The sequence below is a fragment of the Bufo gargarizans genome, unplaced genomic scaffold (genome assembly GCF_014858855.1).
Source record: "Bufo gargarizans isolate SCDJY-AF-19 unplaced genomic scaffold, ASM1485885v1 fragScaff_scaffold_395_pilon:::fragment_2:::debris, whole genome shotgun sequence".
Lineage (NCBI taxonomy): Eukaryota > Metazoa > Chordata > Amphibia > Anura > Bufonidae > Bufo > Bufo gargarizans.
The window spans coordinates 448,877-468,601 of NW_025334108.1; the positions used below are offsets into that span (position 1 = coordinate 448,877).

The window sequence follows — 19,725 nt, forward strand, 5'->3', positions numbered from 1 at the left end:
TGCAATTTCCTGCTGCAGTAAGGAGAACTGTCTACAGATCTGACAGCATCCGAATCTCCAAAAAGAGTGGAACATGAAATAAATGCACAACAATTCCTGCACTGAACCAAGATGCCATTTTAAAGAGAAGAAATTTTTTTTGTCAATTTAAATCAAACAAATCTTACCTTTTTTTTGTATTGTTTCCACCTTCCAGCCTACCTCCTGACTATCTCCTGCAATATCTCTTCACTGTACTTAATGTAGTACTTGAAGGTAGAACTTGCAGCTAATGAATTAGGCCAGCTAATGAGTCTGTCTCTATATATACACACACTCCTTCACAAGCTCCTCCCCCAGCAACAAATGTAACACCTCAATGAGCTAGGCTCATTAGCAAACGCACAATAGCAAACACCTGAGCAAATTCCTTACCTCTTCTCAAGCAATGGTTAGCAAAAGAACACACAGATGAGCCAGTTGCAATACTCCAGATCCCCCCATAAGTGTCATAAGTGTCACCCACAGATCCCCCATAACAGTGCGTCACCCACAGATCCCCCATAACAGTGCGTCACCCACAGATCCCCCATAACAGTGCGTCACCCACAGATCCCCCATAACAGTGCGTCACCCACAGATCCCCCATAACAGTGCGTCACCCACAGATCCCCCATAACAGTGCGTCACCCACAGATCCCCCCATAACAGTGCGTCACCCACAGATCCCCCCATAACAGTGTCCGTCAGCCACAGATCCCCAGTAATAGTGCCATCCACAGACCACAATTAGATCAAAACCCACCAAAAGCACACCTTTTGGTTCAAAATATTTTTTTTCTTATTTTCCTCCTCAAAAACCTAGGTGCGTCTTATAGGCCGGTGCGTCTTATACGGCGAAAAATACGGTATATTTTTGATACTCTATCCAGAGAGTGAAGTCTATATAGCTGGAGTCTCCATAGAAGAAGTATACATAGTGTGTCTCAGGCCTCTTTCACACTTGCGTTGTCCGGATCCGGCGTGTACTCCACTTGCCGGAATTACACGCCGGATCCGGAAAAACGCAAGTGAACTGAAAGCATTTGAAGACGGATCCGTCTTCAAAATGCTTTCAGTGTTGCTATGGCAGCCAGTCCTGGTTGCCATAGTAGTAGTGAGGAGCGTTGCCGGATCCGACGTTTAGCTTTTTCTGAATGGTTACCATGGCTGCCGGAACGCTAAAGTCCTGGCAGCCATGGTAAAGTGTAGTGGGGAGCGGGGGAGCAGCATACTTACAGTCCGTGCGGCTCCCGGGGCGCTCCAGAATTACGTCAGAGCGCCCCATGCGCATGGATGACGTGCCATGCGATCACGTGATCCAATGCGCTTGGGGCGCCCTGACGTCACTCTGGAGCGCCCGGGGAGCCGCACGGACGGTAAGTATGCTGCTCCCCCGCTCCCCACTTTAGCGTCCCGGCAGCCATGGTAACCATTCAGAAAAAGCTAAACGTCGGATCTGGCAATGCGCCGAAACGACGTTTAGATTAAGGCCGGATCCGGATCAATGCCTTTCAATGGGCATTAATTCCGGATCCGGCCTTGCGGCAAGTGTTCAGGATTTTTGGCCGGAGCAAAAAGCGCAGCATGCTGCGGTATTTTCTCCGGCCAAAAAACGTTCCGGTCCTGAACTGAAGACATCCTGATGCATCCTGAACGGATTTCTCTCCATTCAGAATGCATTAGGATAAAACTGATCAGGATTCTTCCGGCATAGAGCCCCGACGACGGAACTCTATGTCGGAAGAAAAGAACGTGGGTGTGAAAGAGCCCTCACCTCATTCATCAAATTAGGAGACATCATAACCATCAATTTCACCATTATATATATTTTTATTTTATATCATTTTTTATAGAATATATTTCAATAAATGCTTGTTGTACATAGTGAACTCAGATGATAAGTGCCTATCTAATTTCTCTTTAATAAATATACTGCATGATTGGGTGGGTCATAGAGGTACGAGCACCAAATCCAGTGTCAGTAAACAGGTGAGCCACTTACTAGATATATCAGCATTTTCCAAACAGAGAAACATTTAGCAAAAAAGGGCTGTTGAGGGGTGGGGTCTTAAACAGCTGATATTAGAGAGAAATGTCTAATTCTTATGTGAAGACATATTACAAAGTTTCTTGTGGTTGCTTGTACTATTGATTACTATCTAGTACTTCTGGACCCCCCTCACTGTAGACTATAGGATGCAGGCACTGTTTAGCAATATTTTTTTCTTGCCTAGAAGTCTTTCTTATAAGAGTGAAAAATACAGTAGTTTTAGAATACACATAGAAGTTATGGAGGCAATCCTACTAGGTGACTGACAGCTATTTCTGAATGCACAGGCAATCAATCACTGGCCTCAGCGGAACCATTGTGCATGAATGGGAAGTGAGCAGTCACATGACTAATGGACTTTAAACCAACACTTCTACTCTGACGTGGGATGGAAGTCCCAAGGGTTGAACCCACAGCGCTGGAATAGAGGGACCTTTACCTTCTTTTATAAGCCTGTCTGCTCCCCTGCTAATTTTAAAAACTGTCAGACAATCCCTATAAATTAATCAATTACAAGCTATGGTGAATCTTTTTCCATAACATTTTGGCTGCAAAATACACTGCATGGTTATAGTGGCATGTTCCCTTTAAGTGACATAATGACTTCCATGTAATTTCTTTTACCCCTTAGTGACCAAGCCTGTTTGGGCTTTTATGACCAAGCGTTTTTCTTCCTTTTTTCATGGTCTTGTTCCAAGAGCTATAACTTTATTTTTTCATCTATATAGCTTTATCAGGGCTTGTTTTTTACAGGACAAGTTGCAGTTTTTAATGGCACCATTTTGGGGTACACAACTTTCTGATTAACTTTTATTAACTCTTTCTGGGAGGGAGATGGGGAAAATAGCACTGCTTCCACTGCGTTTTTACATTATAAATTTTACGGCGTTCATTTTTCGGTACAAATAACATAATATCTTTATTCTCTGGGTCCGTACGATTACAGGGATACTAATAACTTTGACCTAAACTTCTATTACCTTTTTCAAAGCGATATAAATGTATTGCTAAAATTATCCACAAACATTGGCACCTGATTAAAGATGATAAAAAAAAATAGGGGTAGACATACCAACTAAGCCTCCCACAGTATACAGTGGCAAGAAAAAGTATGTGAACCCTTTGGAATTATATGGATTTCTGCACAAATTGGTCATAAAATGTGATCTGATCTTCATCTAAGTCACAACAATAGACAATCACAGTCTGCTTAAACTAATAACACACAAATAATTAATTGTTACCATGTTTTTATTGAACACACCATGCAAACATTCACAGTGCAGGTGGAAAAAGTATGTGAACCCCTAGACTAATGACATCTTCAAGAGGTAATTGGAGGGAGATGTCAGCCAACTGGAGTCCAATCAATGAGATGAGATTGGAGGTGTTGGTTGCAGCTGCCCTGCCCTATAAAAAACATGCACCAGTTCTGGGTTTGCTTTTCACAAGAAGCATTGCCTGATGTGAATGATGCCTCGCACAAAAGAGCTCTCGGAAGACCTACAATTAAGAATTGTTGACTTGCATAAAGCTGGAAAGGGTTATATCAGTCCACGGTAAGACAAATTGTCTATAAATGGAGAAAGTTCAGCACTGCTGCTACTTTCCCTAGGAGTGGGCGTCGTGTAAAGATAACTGCAAGAGCACAGCACAGACTGCTCAATGAGGTGAAGAAGAATCCTAGAGTGTCAGCTAAAGACTTACAAAAGTCTCTGGCATATGCTAACATCCCTGTTAGCGAATCTACGATACGTAAAAAACCCTAAACAAGAATGGATTTCATGGGAGGATACCACAGAGGAAGCCACCGCTGTCCCAAAAAAACATTGCTGCACGTTTACAGTTTGCACAAGAGCACCTGGATGTTCCACAGCAGTACTGGCAAAATATTCTGTGGACAGATGAAACCAAAGTTGAGTTGTTTGGAAGAAACACACAACTCTATGTGTGGAGACAAAGAGGAACAGCACACCAACATCAAAACCTCATCCCAACTGTGAAGTATGGTGGTGGGGGCATCATGGTTTGGGGCTGCTTTGCTGCGTCAGGATCTGGACAGATTGCTAGCATCGAAGGAAAAATGAATTCCCAAGTTTATCAAGACATTTTGCAGGAGAACTTAAGGCCATCTGTCCACCATCTGAAGCTCAACAGAAGATGGGTGTTGCAACAGGATAATGACCCAAAGCATAGAAGTAAACAGAATGGCTTAAACAGAAGAAAATACGCTTCCGGAGTGGCCCAGTCAGAGTCCTGACCTCAACCCGATTGAGATGCTGTGGCATGACCTCAAGAAAAGGATTCACACCAGACATCCCAAGAATATTGCCGAACTGAAACAGTTCTGTAAAGAGGAATGATCAAGAATTACTCCTGACCGTTGTGCATGTCTGATCTGCAACTACAGGAAACGTTTGGTTGAAGTTATTGCTGCCAAAAGAAGGTTCAACTAATTATTAAATCCAAGGGTTCACATACTTTTTCCACCTGCACTGTGAATGTTTACATGGTGTGTTCAATAAAAACATGGTAACATTTTCTTTGTGTGTTATTAGTTTAAGCAGACTGTGATTGTCCATTGTTGTGACTTAGATGAAGATCAGATCACATTTTATGACCAATTTGTGCAGAAATCCATATCATTCCAAAGGGTTCACATACTTTTTCTTGCAACTGTATACTAAAGCCAGAAACTTATCCATACAACTAGCTCCTACATTCAGAGCCCCACCCCTTCCTATGTCATTATCATCATGGATAGATATACAAGTTGTTTTTTTTTTAGATGTGGGATGTGGAGGATGTTTCCACCAAAAACTGTTACATGTAAATCTATGGTTTATAATTATCAGCATACAATTCGAGAAGTCTTTACATGTAATAGCCTAGGTGTCATATTTAAGATAGAATGTCGCAAACCGTATATAGGTTGGATATTCAGAGCTTTAAAAACAAAGATTTCTCAACACATATATATGTTCAGGTTATGGAAAACGCACTTGATCAGCTCACTTTCAACATTTTCACTGTAGCAATCCTAGCAAAATGAAGTGTACTGTGCTCCAGTCTGTAAAGAAACATTGGCGAGGGTGAGATTATATTATCAAGATGTTGAGGGCCAAATCTAGAATGATATACAGTTTTGAAACCCTTGTATCTAAAGGTTTGAACGCAGACATGGAGTTATTTGGATTCCTCTAGATCCTCCCTCTTGTTGGTTTTTGGTGGGCCCCATGGCCATCTGTGTCTGGTTATTTTCCAGTAAACAATTGCCCCTGAGACCAACTAAACCCTCAACAATTACATCCTGCAAAGTTATTATCTAGAACATCCATCACAAATATTTAGAAGACTCACCATAAATCTTAAATTCCCATTAGTCTGTTCAATCAAGAAAACACAATAGTTTAACCCTTAGAGGATCTTAAGATTTTCGATTTTTGCTTTTTTGCTTTTCACTCCCCGCCTTGATAACTTTTATTTTTCCGTTCACATAGCCTTATGAGGCAGGACAAGTTGTACTTTCTAATGGCGCCATTTACAGTTGCATACAATGTAGTGGGAATAAAATTCAAAATGTGGTTGAACTGGGAAAAAACGCAATTCAGTTTTTTATTTTATTATTATTTTTTAACATTGTTCACTATGCAGTAAAATTGACCTGTTACCTACATTTTCCAGGTCAGTACGATCACAACAATACGACACTTGTATAGTTTTTCTTGTCTTTTAATACTGAAAACAAATTAAAAGCCTCGAGAAAAGAAAAAAAAAAATCATCTGCATTATTTTGACCCCTATATGTGTACAGAGCTTTGTGAGGGCTCATTTTTTGAGGAGTGATCTGTACTTTTCAGTGATACCATTTTAAAGTGTGTGTGACTTTTTGATCACTTAAAAAAAATACATATAATCTTGGGGAGTTAAAGTGACAAAAAATTGTGAATTGGCGTTATTTTTCCCCTGCTACACCATTTGTCGTAATGGTATTAATATTGTTATATTCTAATTGTATGAGCAGTTCGCCGGCGAACACATGTGGGCTGCCATCTTAACTCACAAGTCCGGCGACGCAAGTCCTTACCTGTGTGCGAGCCGGTCTGAAACAAATGCGGTCACCGGGAGCAGGCAGTTCCGAGAACATCTCTTGTGGTATGGCTGCAGCTAATGATTATTTGAATAACTGATAAGTTGTCGATAATTTAATCGATTAAATCAGGAAAAAACATCAAAGACAAAAAAAAGGGGTTTATATGATTTTACTTGAAAAATTATGTTCAAAGGCAATATTAAAGCAAATTGTGGATGACACTGTTATGGGTGATCTGTGGATGACACACTATTATGGGGATCTGTGGATGACGCACTGTTATGGGGGATCTGTGGATGACGCACTGTTATGGGGGATCTGTGGATGACACCGTTATGGGGAGGGGGATCTGTGGATGGCACCGTTATGAGAAGGGGGATCTGTAGATTGCACTGTTATGGGGACATGTGGATGACACTGTTATGGAGGGGATCTGTGAATGACCATGCTATTGGGGGGGGGGGGGGGGATCTATGGATGACACTATATAGCATCTTATGCTAGATGTGTCATTCACAGATCCCCCCATCCCCATAACAGCGCCATCCACAGATCCCCCACATCCCCATAACAGCGCCATCCACAGATCCCCCCCCCCTCCCAATAACAGCGCCATCCCCAGATCCCCCTGCCCATAACAGCCCCAGCTGTAACTTTTACTTGAACTTTAAATCAGCGCATCTTTATTACCTTCCAATGAAGCTCCGGTAACCGGCAGAGCGGGCGGCGGTGTAACGTCAATCACCCGCTCTGCCTGTTACTGGAGCTTCATTGTAAGGTAATAAAGATGCGCTGATTTAAAAGTTTAAGTAAAACTGCCGGACCCTGACGTAGTAGTCCCGGATACGTTGGGAGAGACCAGAATTGACCTGCCGACAGATTGTAGAGGAGGGGAAACCAGGAGCAATCAGTATTAACTGTGCCTCTTCCTCCATTGCCTTTACTAATACCTTTGGAATCATACTATAAGAGGGGAAACCATACAGGAGATCTTTTGGCCACCGACATGACAGGGCATCCACCATTAGTGGCTGATCCCTGCTGAAGAGGGAACCGAATAAATCGAGTTGTTTGTTCTTCTGATTTGCAAAGAGATCCACTTTTGGTAACCCCCATCTGAGAGATATCTGTCTGAACATGTTGGGGTCCAATGACAACTCTCCCACTCAGATCTTCTCTGCTGAGATAATCCGCCACTCTGTTTTCCTCGCCTTTTAGATGGACAGCTACCAGGGATTTTATATTTTTCTCTGCCCAACCGAAAATCTTCTCTAACAGTTGTTGTAGTTCTCTGCTTCTTGTACCCCCCTGCCGGTTTAAGTAGGCTACTGTGGTAGCGTGGGCGGACAATATCTTTATGTGCTGGGATTTTACAGATGGATGAAGACACATAAGTACCTTCAAGACCACCAGTTCTCATGTTCGCAGAGACAGCAGACATCCCTGGGCTCCATGTGCACTGGACCCCCTGATTTCCTGTGTGGCCTCCCCATCCTCGGCTGGTGGCATCTGTTATAACGATCTGATCTGCCAGTCGCCAAAAAACTCCTCTTTGGAGATGTTTCTTTATCTTCCACCAGAAGATAGACATCTTCACTTTTTCTGGAATTTTCACTCTCCTGTTCAAAAGAATTCTGATTTCCGTCCCAGGATTCCAGAAGGAACCTTTGCAGTGTCCTTGTATGATGCTGGGCCCATCGGACCTCGGGAATAGTGGATGTTAGATGTCCCAACAGTCTCATGATGTCCCCGATGGCCACGCTTCTGGATTCGCAGAATTGGCCATCTGCTTTTCTGGAGGTAAAAGGGACATAAGGTTGTGCGAATCTAGCAGGATTCCTAAGAATTTCTTGTGCTGACTGGGAACCAGGTCTGATTCAGGGCTGTGGAGTCGGAGTCAGAGTCGAAGAGTCGGAGTCTGAGTCAATTTTGGGTACCTGGAGTAGGAGTCGGAGTCGGCAAAAAATGAACCGACTCCGACTAAATTGGAATAAAAAATAAAAAAAAAGCAAGTTTAAATGTCCGAATTCATAAACAGTTATAATTAATGACTTCTCTACTGTAAGAATAAAGGCCAATGCATGCAGTGCCTCACGTAACCGCAAAACAAACGCGTTCAGTGATGTGAAGAAGCATGCTTTTCATATGCTTCACTATATGGCACGCAATGCACAATTAGGAGCGGCAATACATATACTTTCCATTGTGTTGTGTTCTGATGTTAGAGGGAACACAATGCCCATGGTTTACCTAGCCTCTCACTGATAAGGGATTAAGTAAATATATGTTTTGCAGGACTAGAGACACTTGTATAAGTGAAGGGAATGGAGGGTCAATAGTTCAAGACTGAAGCTGTAAACCATTGGAAAAACTGCTGTCATTCAGCTAACGCTATAAAACGTGTAAACTCAGAATGTTATCTTAAACTTTAAACATGACTATGGGATTCTTCTAGGGAAATCATGTTTTAAAACAAATGTCCCTTCCTGGATCCTCCCACTGCCCTATCTTCAGCAGAAGATCAGCACACAAAGGAGAAGGCAGCAGCTTCTGCCCAACTACCTCTCTGTGCTAGAAGAGCTTAGAAGAACTTCTTTCTTTCCTTCAAGGAATGTATAAAATACATTTGCATATTAAATACAGAGGAGTCGGAGTTGGGGAGTCGGAGTCGGAAGTACAAAAAACTGAGGAGTCGGAGCATTTATCTACTGACTCCACAGCCCTGGTCTGATCTATGGGTATTTATTAGCCAGCCTAACTTGACCAACTTTTTTTGCACCGTCTCTAGATGCCCCTGGAGGTCCTGAAGAGATGAACCTGCTATCAAAAGGTTGTCTAGATATGGGACGGATATTATTCCCTGGAGATGTAAATATCCCGTCACCTTGGCCATCATTTTAGAAAATATTCTTGGGGTCGATCAGACCCACTGGATCTTCAAGAACAAAGTATAAGAAAAAAGTAACAAAGTAAAGAAAAAAAACAACATCCGTAACGACCTGATCTATAAAACGTTCATGTTACTTTCCCCGCACAGTGAAAGCCATAAAAATAAAAAAATTAAAACTATGAGTAAATTAAAATTTTGCCCACCTTACTTCCCAAAAAAGGTAATAAAAGTGATCAAAAAAGTCGCATGTACGCCAAAATAGTACCAAACAGTCATCTCATCCCGCAAAAATCGTACCCTACCCAATATAATCGCCCAAAAACTGAGAAAAATATGGCTCTTAGACTATGGAAACACTAAAACATTATTTTTTTTGTTTCAAAAATGAAATCGTTGTGTAAAACTTACATAAATAAAAAAAGTATACATATTCGGTATCGCCGCGTCCGTATCGACCACCTCTATAAAAAATATCACATGACCAAACCACTCAGGTGAACACCGTAAAAAAATAAAAATAAAAACTGTGTAAAAAAAAAAAAAAAAGCAATTTTTAGTCATCTTACGTCACAAAAAGTATAATAGCAAGCGATCAAAAAGTCATATGCACCCCCAAAATAGTGCCAATCAATCCGTCATCTCATCCCACAACAAAATGAGACCCTACCTAAGGTAATTGCCCAAAAACTGAAAAAAACTATGGAAACACTAAAACATGATTTTTTTTTTGTTTAAAAAAATCTAATAAAAAAATGGTATACATATTAGGTATCGCCGCGTCAGTGACAACCTGCTTTATAAAAATACCACATGATCTAACCTGTCAGACGAATGTTGTAAATAATAAAAAAAATATACGGTGCCAAAAAAGCTATTTCTTGCTACCATGCCGCACAAAAAGTGTAATATAGAGCAAACAAAAAAATCATATGTACCCTAAACTAGTACCAACAAAACTTCCACCCTATCCTGTAGTTTCTAAAATGGGGTCACTTTTTTGGAGTTTCTACTCTAGGGGTGCATCAGGGAGGCTTCAAATGGGACATGGTGTCCAAAAAAAACCACAGTCTAGCAAAAGCTGCCTTCCAAAAACCGTATGGCATTACTTTCATTCTGCGCCCTGCCGTGTGCCCGTACAGCAGATTACGACCAAATATGGGGTGTTTATGTAAACTACTGAATCAGGGCCATAAATAAGTTTTGTTTGCATGTTAATCCTTGCTTTGTTATTGGAAAGAAATGATTAAAATGGAACATTTGCACAAAAATTGAAATTCTCAAATTTAATCTCCATTTGCCAATAACTTTTGCAACACCTAAAGGGTTAACAAAGTTAGCAAAATCAGTTTTGAATACCTTGAGGGGTGTAGTTTCATAGATGGGTCACTTTTATGGAGTTTGTACTCTAGGGGTGCATCAGGAGGGCTTCAAATGGGACATGGTGTAAATAAACCAGTCCAGCAAAATCTACCTTCCAAAAACCATACGGCGCACCTTTGCCTCTAGGCCCTACTGTGTGCCCGTACAGTAGTTTACGGCCACATATGGGGTGTTTCTGCAAACTACAGAATCGAAACGATAAATATAGCATTTTGTTTGGCTGTTAACCCTTGCTTTATTACTGGAAAAAAATTATTAAAATTGAAAATTTGCCCCCCCCCCAAAATCTAAATTTTGGAATTTTATCACCATTTACCATTGGTGATAAAACAACGCTTTTAAAATCAGTTTTGAATACCTTGAGGGGTGTAGTTTCTAGAATGGGTGGTTTCTATTATGTAAGTCTCACAAACTGACTTCAGACCTGAACTGGTCCCTAAAATGTGAGTTTTTGAAAATTTCTCAAAAATTTCAAGATTTTCTTATAAACTTCTAAGCCTTGTAACATCCTGTTGAGGGAAGTTTGGATTTAAATATATATGCCCTTACATATATGCATGTATATTGGCCTATTTATATTGTGTATATGTACATGCAGGTAGATGTGCCCCAAACATCTATATATGTGTATCTGCCATGGCTCTCCCCCAGGTGTGTGTGTATGTGTATATATATTTGGGGCGCCTCTATATACTCATTATAAACCTGGGGCATACATGGGCAGTTATAGGCATATTTTATTTATATATATATGCCTATAACTGCCCATGTATGCCCCAGGTTTATAATGAGTATATATATATGTCTATAGATGCGCCCCAAATATATATATATATATATATATATATATATATATACACATATATATATATACATATACATACACACACACACAAACTTAAATTCCCCCCATAGGTACGGCGTTCAGCCAGTTCCTGCAGGGGGGTGGATATGTCTACAGGTGGCTAGTGATTTCAAAGGCTAAGGGATCAATTGATTTGAGGCACTTTGTTGAGTTTATCATCCTAGTTACTATGCTAGGACCCACCTTGTGTTTGTGACATGGCTGGGCGTGTGGTGCTGCTAGCCTCAGGGGGCCAACTGGCAGGCATACGTCACAGTCACACTATGATGTCACATCCCTGAGGAGGGGGAGGTGGGCTGTTTCTGAGGCTGATATAGGAGCCTGAAACCAGGAACAGGGGTCTCTTGCAACCAGACTAGATTCAGAGACACATGGGAGAGAACAGCCCCCTGAAGGAAGAGAGGCCACATGCGGCCACATGCTCCTGGAAATGGCTGAGTAGCAACCATCCCCTAACCCCTGGCTGCAGCATTAATCCCTGATGAGCCTGTACCCTGGAAGCAGCCCAGTATAACCCTTGGTTACCCTTAACCTCTCCTGCCCTGAGTCCCCCCTATAATCCTAATATCCCCTGTGTTCCCCCAGGATTGTAGATCCCTCATATCCCCTGTTACACTGGTGTTGCCCCTGTGTCTCTACCCCCGTCACGACTGTCCTGCTTACCCCAGCAGCAACAGTGTCCGTAATAACCCCTGGTTATTCCCCGTAGGGATCGTATCAGAATTGGGTGGGCTGCTGGTAAAGTGTATGGATGTATATTATTGCAATTGTAGTTAGAAGTTGGGGAGGACTTGGGACTGTGTTAGTGTAGTTAGTATTGTTATAGTGTGTGTACTTCTATTCCATTGATATAGATATAGATATATATATATAATTATAAGCAAATACATATAGTGAGTGAATAAATCCCTGCAGAGCATTAACCTCTGCATTGCCCTGTCCCTGCAGAGTCCTGACCATTAACCCCTTCAATGACTGATCCCTGCTACCGCTGCCCTGATAACTCATTACCCTGTGTTCCTTGGCCTGCAGGTATTAACCCCTGCAGTGCCACAATTGTATGATTAACCCTCTTGTACCCCCGTAGGGACAGTGAGTAGCCAGGCGGGTGGGTTACCGATAATTGTTCGTATGTAAGTGTATTATTGTAAGTATAGCTAGTGTGTGGGGTGGAATTTGAGATTGTGTAGTGTAGTTAGGTTTGTATTGTGTTTATTGTAGTACAGTTTCTATACTGCGGTGTGTACTTTTATATGTATATATATTCATATCCATTGATCTATGAATATAAATAGATATAGCGTATTGTTAGACTTGTATAATTGTATTGTGTAATAAATATTCCTTATTGTTCATAATACAGTATGGTGTTTTTACTAGTCGCCGCCCTAGTATAGTGATAGTAAGTCGCACGTAGTGTAGTTCAGTGTAGAGGTAACAGAGGTAGGTATATATTATGATTTAGGCATAAATAGGCGGAGTCATGACTAGACTATTCGCGCCTATTTATGAATATTAATTATCGATATTTGCATAAATATTGGTGATTAATATTCCCCTTTAACACATCCCTCAAAAATAAAATATCATTCCAAATTGATCCAAACATGAAGTAGACATATGGGGAATGTAAAGTAATTATTTTTGTAGGTATTACTGTGCATTATAGAAGTAGAGAAATTGAAACTTGGAAATTAGCAATAAAATAAAAATAAAAAAAAATTGTAAATGACATTTTTTTAATAAATAAAAATGAATTTTTTTTTTTACTTCATTTTAACAGTGTCATGAAGTACAATGTGTGACGAAAAAAAACTCTCTCAGAATGGCCTGTATAAGTCAAAGTGTTTTAAAGTTACCACCACTTAAAGTGACACTGGTCAGATTTGCAAAAAATTGCCTGGTCCTTAAGGTGAAATAAGGCTGTGTGCTTAAGGGGTTAAATTGATTATTAGTCTGAAGGACTTGTTTGGCTTTTGAATAGGGAATATGGGAGAATAAAACCCTTCCTGGTATCTCGGGACAATTACGCCTTTTTATTTTTAGGAGAGATAATATCTCTGTTTCTAAGGGCTGTTTCACACGAGCGAGTCCATTGGGGGAATCACGATCTGTGTGATCCTCTGCTCTGGACTTGAAGTAGCGCACGGCATTATCATGATTTATAATGCTGTGTGCCTCTGCTTGACCTTATTTCTACAGAATCATACTGACAGCTTTATGTCACTATGATTCTGTGGAAAAAGGCCAAGCAGAGACACATAGCATGATAAATCATAATGCTGTGCGCTCCTGCAATCCAGAGCGGAGGATCACACACACGGAGCGTGAATCCAGCAATGGACTCACTCGTGTGAAACAGCCTTAAAGGGGTTGTCCGGGATTGGGGACATTACTCTAATAGTACAAGTGTGGCATACACATTACATACAAGCAGGTAGTATCTTTGGCACAGATTTCTGCAGCCCCGTTTTCATCTTTGAAATTCGTGGCCGGAAGTTACTGTTTTCTTCTCCTCAGTGACGTACCGGGTCCCTTGCAGGCAAGCAAAGCTTCCTCTTCCGCTGCTCAGGGAGCCCGGTGACGTCACTGGCAGCAAATGAATCGAGGTGACTATGGATGAGGGGCGGAGTTACAGCGGCTGGCGGACATCCCGCTAAGCCCCGCCCCTTAACAACCAGCTCAGCCCCTTGACAACCCACTCAGCCCCGCCCCTCCAGTGGTGAGCTTCAGAATGAATTGAGGCGAATATTGAGGAGGGGCGGAGTTACAGCGGCTGGCCGACATCCCACTAAGCCCCGCCCCTCCAGTCCGGTGAGCTGCAGAATGAATTGAGGTGAATATTGATGAGGGGGCGGAGTTACAGCGGAGCAGAGAGACAGCTGTAACCACCTGATGCTGTGCTGCCCCAGGACCCACAGGGCAGTGCAGCCGGAAGTCAGGTAAAGATAAACAATGAGTGGGGGATCGTTGGAGCCACATAGAAGTGGCAAAAATAGCTGAAAATGTATGGAGGTCTTTACTTAGATGTACATTGTGAGTAAACGTGTTTTTTTTAAAAAAAAAACATTTGGTCCCGGACAACCCCTTTAAGGCTTGTGGTTTTTCTGATCTTTTTAATGGCCTGTTGACTGTGAAAAAAATCAGGTGGAGGTGTGTCGAATTCTAGTTTGTACTCCAAGCATATGGTATTTATAACCCATGGGGAAGATGAAATCTCTTCCCAGGCTGTAGAGAACATTTTTAACCTGCCAGCTACTTGAAGCCTGGAGTCATTGGCCAGGTTTTAAAAGTGGATTCAGGGTTGAAAAGAAACCCCTTCCCTCTTCCTCAGGAGGATTGCCATCTTCCAGTACGGTTTAGTTTTCCTTTGATTTCGAAAGGATCAGCGCTGCTGATAGAATTTAGACTTTGAAGGAAATCCTTTTTTCTTGTCTGATGCTTTATCCAAGATGTCTTCAAGGACTGACCCGAACAGCCTATTCTCCTCACACGGAATAGAGCATAGCCGACTTTTCGAACTGGCATCACCAGACCAAGATGTGAGCCATATAGCGCTTTTGGAATTGGAGAGGGCTGAGGATCTGGCAGAGAGTTTCACCTGGTCTGCGGATGCTTCCGACAAGAAGTTACAAGCCTGCTTTAAGATGGGTATTAAGGGCAGGAGTCCCTGCCGCCAAGTGTTCTTCAAGCTGTGTTAACCAGACTGACATGGCTCTTAAGGTACAGGTGGCAGCTATACTGGGTCTTGGCATGGCTGTGTTTCCCATGCATATTTTAAGAGACCTTCGCATTTCTTATCCATGTGGATCTTTTAAAAGGCCCATGTCTTCAAAAGGGAGAGAAATTTTCTTAGCTATGCGGGCGACAGGCGAATCAATCTAAGGAGTTTTGTCCCACAGTACTGAGTCCTCCTCAGCGAACGGATGTTTCCTCTTAAAAAAGAAGTGGGAATTGCATTATTTTTCTCCGGATCTTTACATTCTTTATTAATCAACATTTTAATGTTATTATGTACGGTAAAGACCTTCCTTTTCATTTCTCCCAGCCCCTGGAACATTCTGTCCTGGATGGACTGAGGCTCTTTAACTTCCTCTATTTTCATCGTAGCCCTGATGATTTTTTGTAACTTTTCCGTATCCTCTGGGCTACAAAGGGGCTTCCCTGATTCATCATCGGAGTATTCAGATTCTCGAGTGATAAGATCTCTCCCTCTTCAGAGTCGGGCTCCAACTGAAGGTCCGACATCTGTGATCTTTGTGAGGTAGAGGGCTGAGGAGCACACGGCGGTAGCCTTGTGTCAATCGCCGATTTAACCTATTCCTTAATCATACCTCTGATAAATTCAAGGAAAGAAGGTGACTCCTCAAACTATTTTGTCTGTGCATCTTGGACATAACGTTTTCTTTAATTTGGAGGGTAGGGATTTTCTACATATTGCACATTTCTTTCGAGTTAATGAATCCTCAGCAGATCTTTTGGTGCTGGTGTCCCTGCCCTGTAAGGTAATAATTAAGAACTTTTTAGGGCTCTAACTAGGGAGACTCTTTTAAAAACACCAGCACCGCAGCAGTGAGGGATATAATAATGTGCTCCCCCCCCCTCCCTCTCAAGCAGGGTCAGTAGTCAGACAGGAAGGAGGCTTACCAGGCTCTGGGCAGCAGGATCCAGAGGCTTGCGGGACTCAGGAGCTTCCAGGGGAGCCAACATGCTAGGCACTCAGCGATGCTGGAAACGCCGTACTCCATGCTCCTGGCCTCCTCATATCCGCCAGTTCTCTGACGTCACCAGCCACCAGAAGTGACCCAGAGGCCTGGCAACGGAACTTCCAGCCTGTGCGCATGCACACGATCGCACATTTTTTTTTTCCTTTTTAAATTTACTAATGTTTTGTCTTGAAATCTTTTGTAACATTTTTTTCCATAAATAAAAAAAATAAAAATATTCTTAAAGCGGCATCTGGATTTTCGGTCAATGTTTTTAAGCGCGATAACTTTTTTATTTTTTGTTGAATGAGCTGCATTAGGGCTTATTTTGTGCGGGAAAAGCTGTAGTTTTTATTGGCACCCATTTTAGGGTACATTTGGCTTTCTGGTTGCTTTTTCTCTCATTTTTGGGCGGTGAAGTCACAAAAAAGCTGTTTGGTGTCATTGACTATAATGGGGAAGGGGGGGCGGAGCTCCGGAGCAGCATGGCAGTGCACGGCGAGAGGCCGCCGGACTAAAAGTACTGCATGTCTGACTTTTTAGTCCGGCAGCCTCTCAGCCGTTCTTCCTCCATTATAGTCAATAGGGACGGAGTGGCAGTGCGGTGGCAGCACGGCGAAATAGCGTCAGGACGGATCCAACAGGGTGAACAGCCTGTCGGATCCGTCCTGCCGCTAGTGTGAAAGTACCCTTAATGGGGTATATCATGCAATATTTTTATAGATCCGGACATTGCGGGCACAACGATACCAAATATGTCTAGGTTTGTTTTTATTGTGTAAAACGTAACAAAAAAAAACAAACCTAGACATATTTGGTATCGTCGTGTCCGTAATGACCGGATCTATAAAAATATCACATGATATACCCCATTAAGGGTAGTTTCACACTAGCGTTTTACACAATAAAAACATTTTTAGAAAAAAATAATAATCATGTTTTTACATTGTCATTTTCTTAGAGCCATATTTTTTTTCCCCATTTTTCTGGATATAGTCCTGTGTGAGGGCTTGTTTTTTGCAGGACAAGATGATGTTCTTATTGCTACCATTTTGGGGGTACATATGACTTTTTGATTCATTGATATGTTTTTTGTGAGGTGAGGGGAGGTGACTAAAGCTGTTTTGGCATTTTTAATGATTTATTTTTTTACACCATTCACTTAAAAGGGACACCGTCACCTGGATTTTACTTACTGAGCTAATAACATCACCACATTAGTCTCCACGATTTACATTAAAATATACTAGTATTACTGCCCCGTGTCTTTTATTTGGTCTATAAAGTCGGTTTTATTAATATGTAAAAGTACCTCAATAAGGAGCCCAAGGGGATGTCTCTCCAGCAGTTGGAGCCCAGCCGCTCCCATTACTTCGGAGCCCAGCACCGCCCCACTGCTAATTTAATCACTGCTCAGCGCCGACGTAATGCTTGAGCAGTGCCCATTTGTGCAGATGGCGCATGCACAATGAGTTCTGTGAGGCCGATGCCAGGAGGCCGATTAGTGTGCAGCTGCCATCTCTGAAAGGACATTTCAAAACGTCCATTCAGAGGTAAACCCGACCGCCCAGGGCGCTTATAATCAATAGGCGGTCAGGAAGTGGTTAAAAGGGTTTTCTGAGATTTTTATACTGAAGACCTATCCTCCGGTGAGGGTCCAACACCCGGGACCCCTGCCGATCAGCTGTTTGAGAAGGCACCACTGATCCTGTGACCACCATGGCCTTCTCCTTGCGCAACAAGCACAGCGCCATACATTGTACAGCGGCTGTGCTTTGTATTGTAGCTCAGCCCCATTCAGTTCTAGGTGCTGAGCTGTGTCTAGGCCACTGAATGCCTAGACTGATGAACATGTCGTCACTGGCTTATGGAAAGCTGCGAGTGCTACTGCATTCTCAAACAACTGAACAGCGAGGTCCCAGGTGTCGGACCCCCAGAGGAAAGATCATCAGTATTAAGGTCTCGGAAAACTACTTTAAATCCACTGTTCACAACTAATAAAGCTAAGCAACCACTATCACACTTGAATTTCTACTTGATTATAACATAACATAAAAGATAACCCACCAATTTCTCCTCTTCATTTTCTTGAGAGACTCTCTTGTGTCGCATTAACGCGATTGACAACATTTCGACAACAGTGTTGACAAATTTGGCATCTTCATCTTGCAGAATTCTAAAATGTTCCTGCGGGTGAATTATCATTTTCATCAACAATATATACAAAAATATGATTTTATTTTCTACCATAGCACTTATTACCATCGGCCCATTGCTCTATTTTCACAGGGGAGAAGAAAGATGACAATTACACAAACCGGTAATTAGATTTCCCGGAGCCTCCACAATGGCACTGATAGGAGCTTGATCCCGCCTCCCAGGGAGAGGAAACAACAGCGGAAGCCAAATAAAAAAAAAGACACCTCCACCAAACTACTCCAGTTAATAACCGAGAACCGAAGATAATTCATACCAAAAAGAACATCATACAATAAATTGTGAGTAGTACCAAACTATATATGTAAGATAAATAAATAAATAAATGTTTCCTTTTTTTTGGGGTGGGGGGGGGGGGGGGGGGGGGGTCTGAGGGGGACCACAGTGCTGTTGTGGAGGCTGCGGGAAATCAAATTACCGGTAAGAGTATTTGTCATCTTTCCCTAACGCCTCCACACCGGCACTGATAGGAGATTAACAGAGAAGAGATTTTTTTTTTAGGGAAGAAGGGGGGGGGGGGGGGGGGCACAGCTGAAATGACTTTCCGTCCAAAACACCAGATCCCCATAACATCAAGTTTATAATACCTGAAAAAAGTCATAGGATTAGACCATGTGGCAGCCCTACATATCTGATCCACAGAGGCAGCCCCACTTTTAGCCCAAGGGTTGGACAGAGCCCTCGTAGAATGGGCCTTCAATACTACAGGAGGAGAAACCTTTTCTTTATAACAGAGGATGATAGTCAGCTTAATCCACCTGGCTATAGAAGCCTTAGAGGCTCCAATACCCCTTTTTTTCCCTTGAAACTGGACAAGATGATGATCAGACTTACTAAAAGAATCTGTAGCCCTAAGGTACTCTAGAAGACAACTCCTGACATCTAGATGGTGAAACATCTTTTCCTGATCGGAGGCTGGAGAAGCACAAAAGGATGGTAAAACTATCTCCTGCTGGAAATGAAAACTAGAGACCACCTTTGGTAAGAAGGCTGGGGAGAGTCTAAGAATCACCCTATCATCCAAAACCATGAGGTAAGGTTGTTTACAGAAAAAAGCCTGGTTCTCCCCCACCCTCCTGGTCATTGTTATAACGATAAGAAAGGTGGCTTTTAGCATCAACAACCTTAGGGATAAATTCTGAAAGAGGCTCAAAGGGCATGGACATTAGAGCTGAGAGGACCAAGTTTAGATCCCATGGGAGAACTTCTACAAAAAAGGAAGGCTGTAACCTGCTTGTACCTTTAAGGAACCTACCAACCAGGGGAATTTTGATACTTTGATATCCAGAAAGGCACTAAGGGATGAAACTTGAACTTTTAACGGTACTGGTTCTAAGCCCCTTATCAAATCCTGCTCTGTATCAGATTTAGATTCTCCTGGGGCCAGATGGAGTAAAAATCTTCTACCTTCCTGTTCGGTCTGGATGTGAACAGATCTAATACTGGAAGCCCCCACTTCTGTGATTTGCCTGAAAATCTTCTGATTTAACAACCAACCATTCT

At 42.2% G+C, this 19,725-nt stretch overlaps 1 protein-coding gene across 5 annotated transcripts in view; it reads right to left on the bottom strand.

Moving 5' to 3' along the window:
• The window catches only part of LOC122922497, a 363,771-nt gene that overhangs the window by 66,849 nt on the left and 277,197 nt on the right, over positions 1 to 19,725 (bottom strand). For 4 of the 5 annotated variants that reach the window (XM_044273106.1, XM_044273104.1, XM_044273105.1 and 1 more), the window contains exon 13: positions 18,073 to 18,192. In XM_044273106.1, the coding sequence (XP_044129041.1) occupies positions 18,073 to 18,192 (120 nt within the window). Of the gene's footprint in view, positions 1 to 6,946; positions 8,145 to 18,072; positions 18,193 to 19,725 lie in introns of those variants that run through there. The other variant, XM_044273107.1, reaches the window with a different exon arrangement.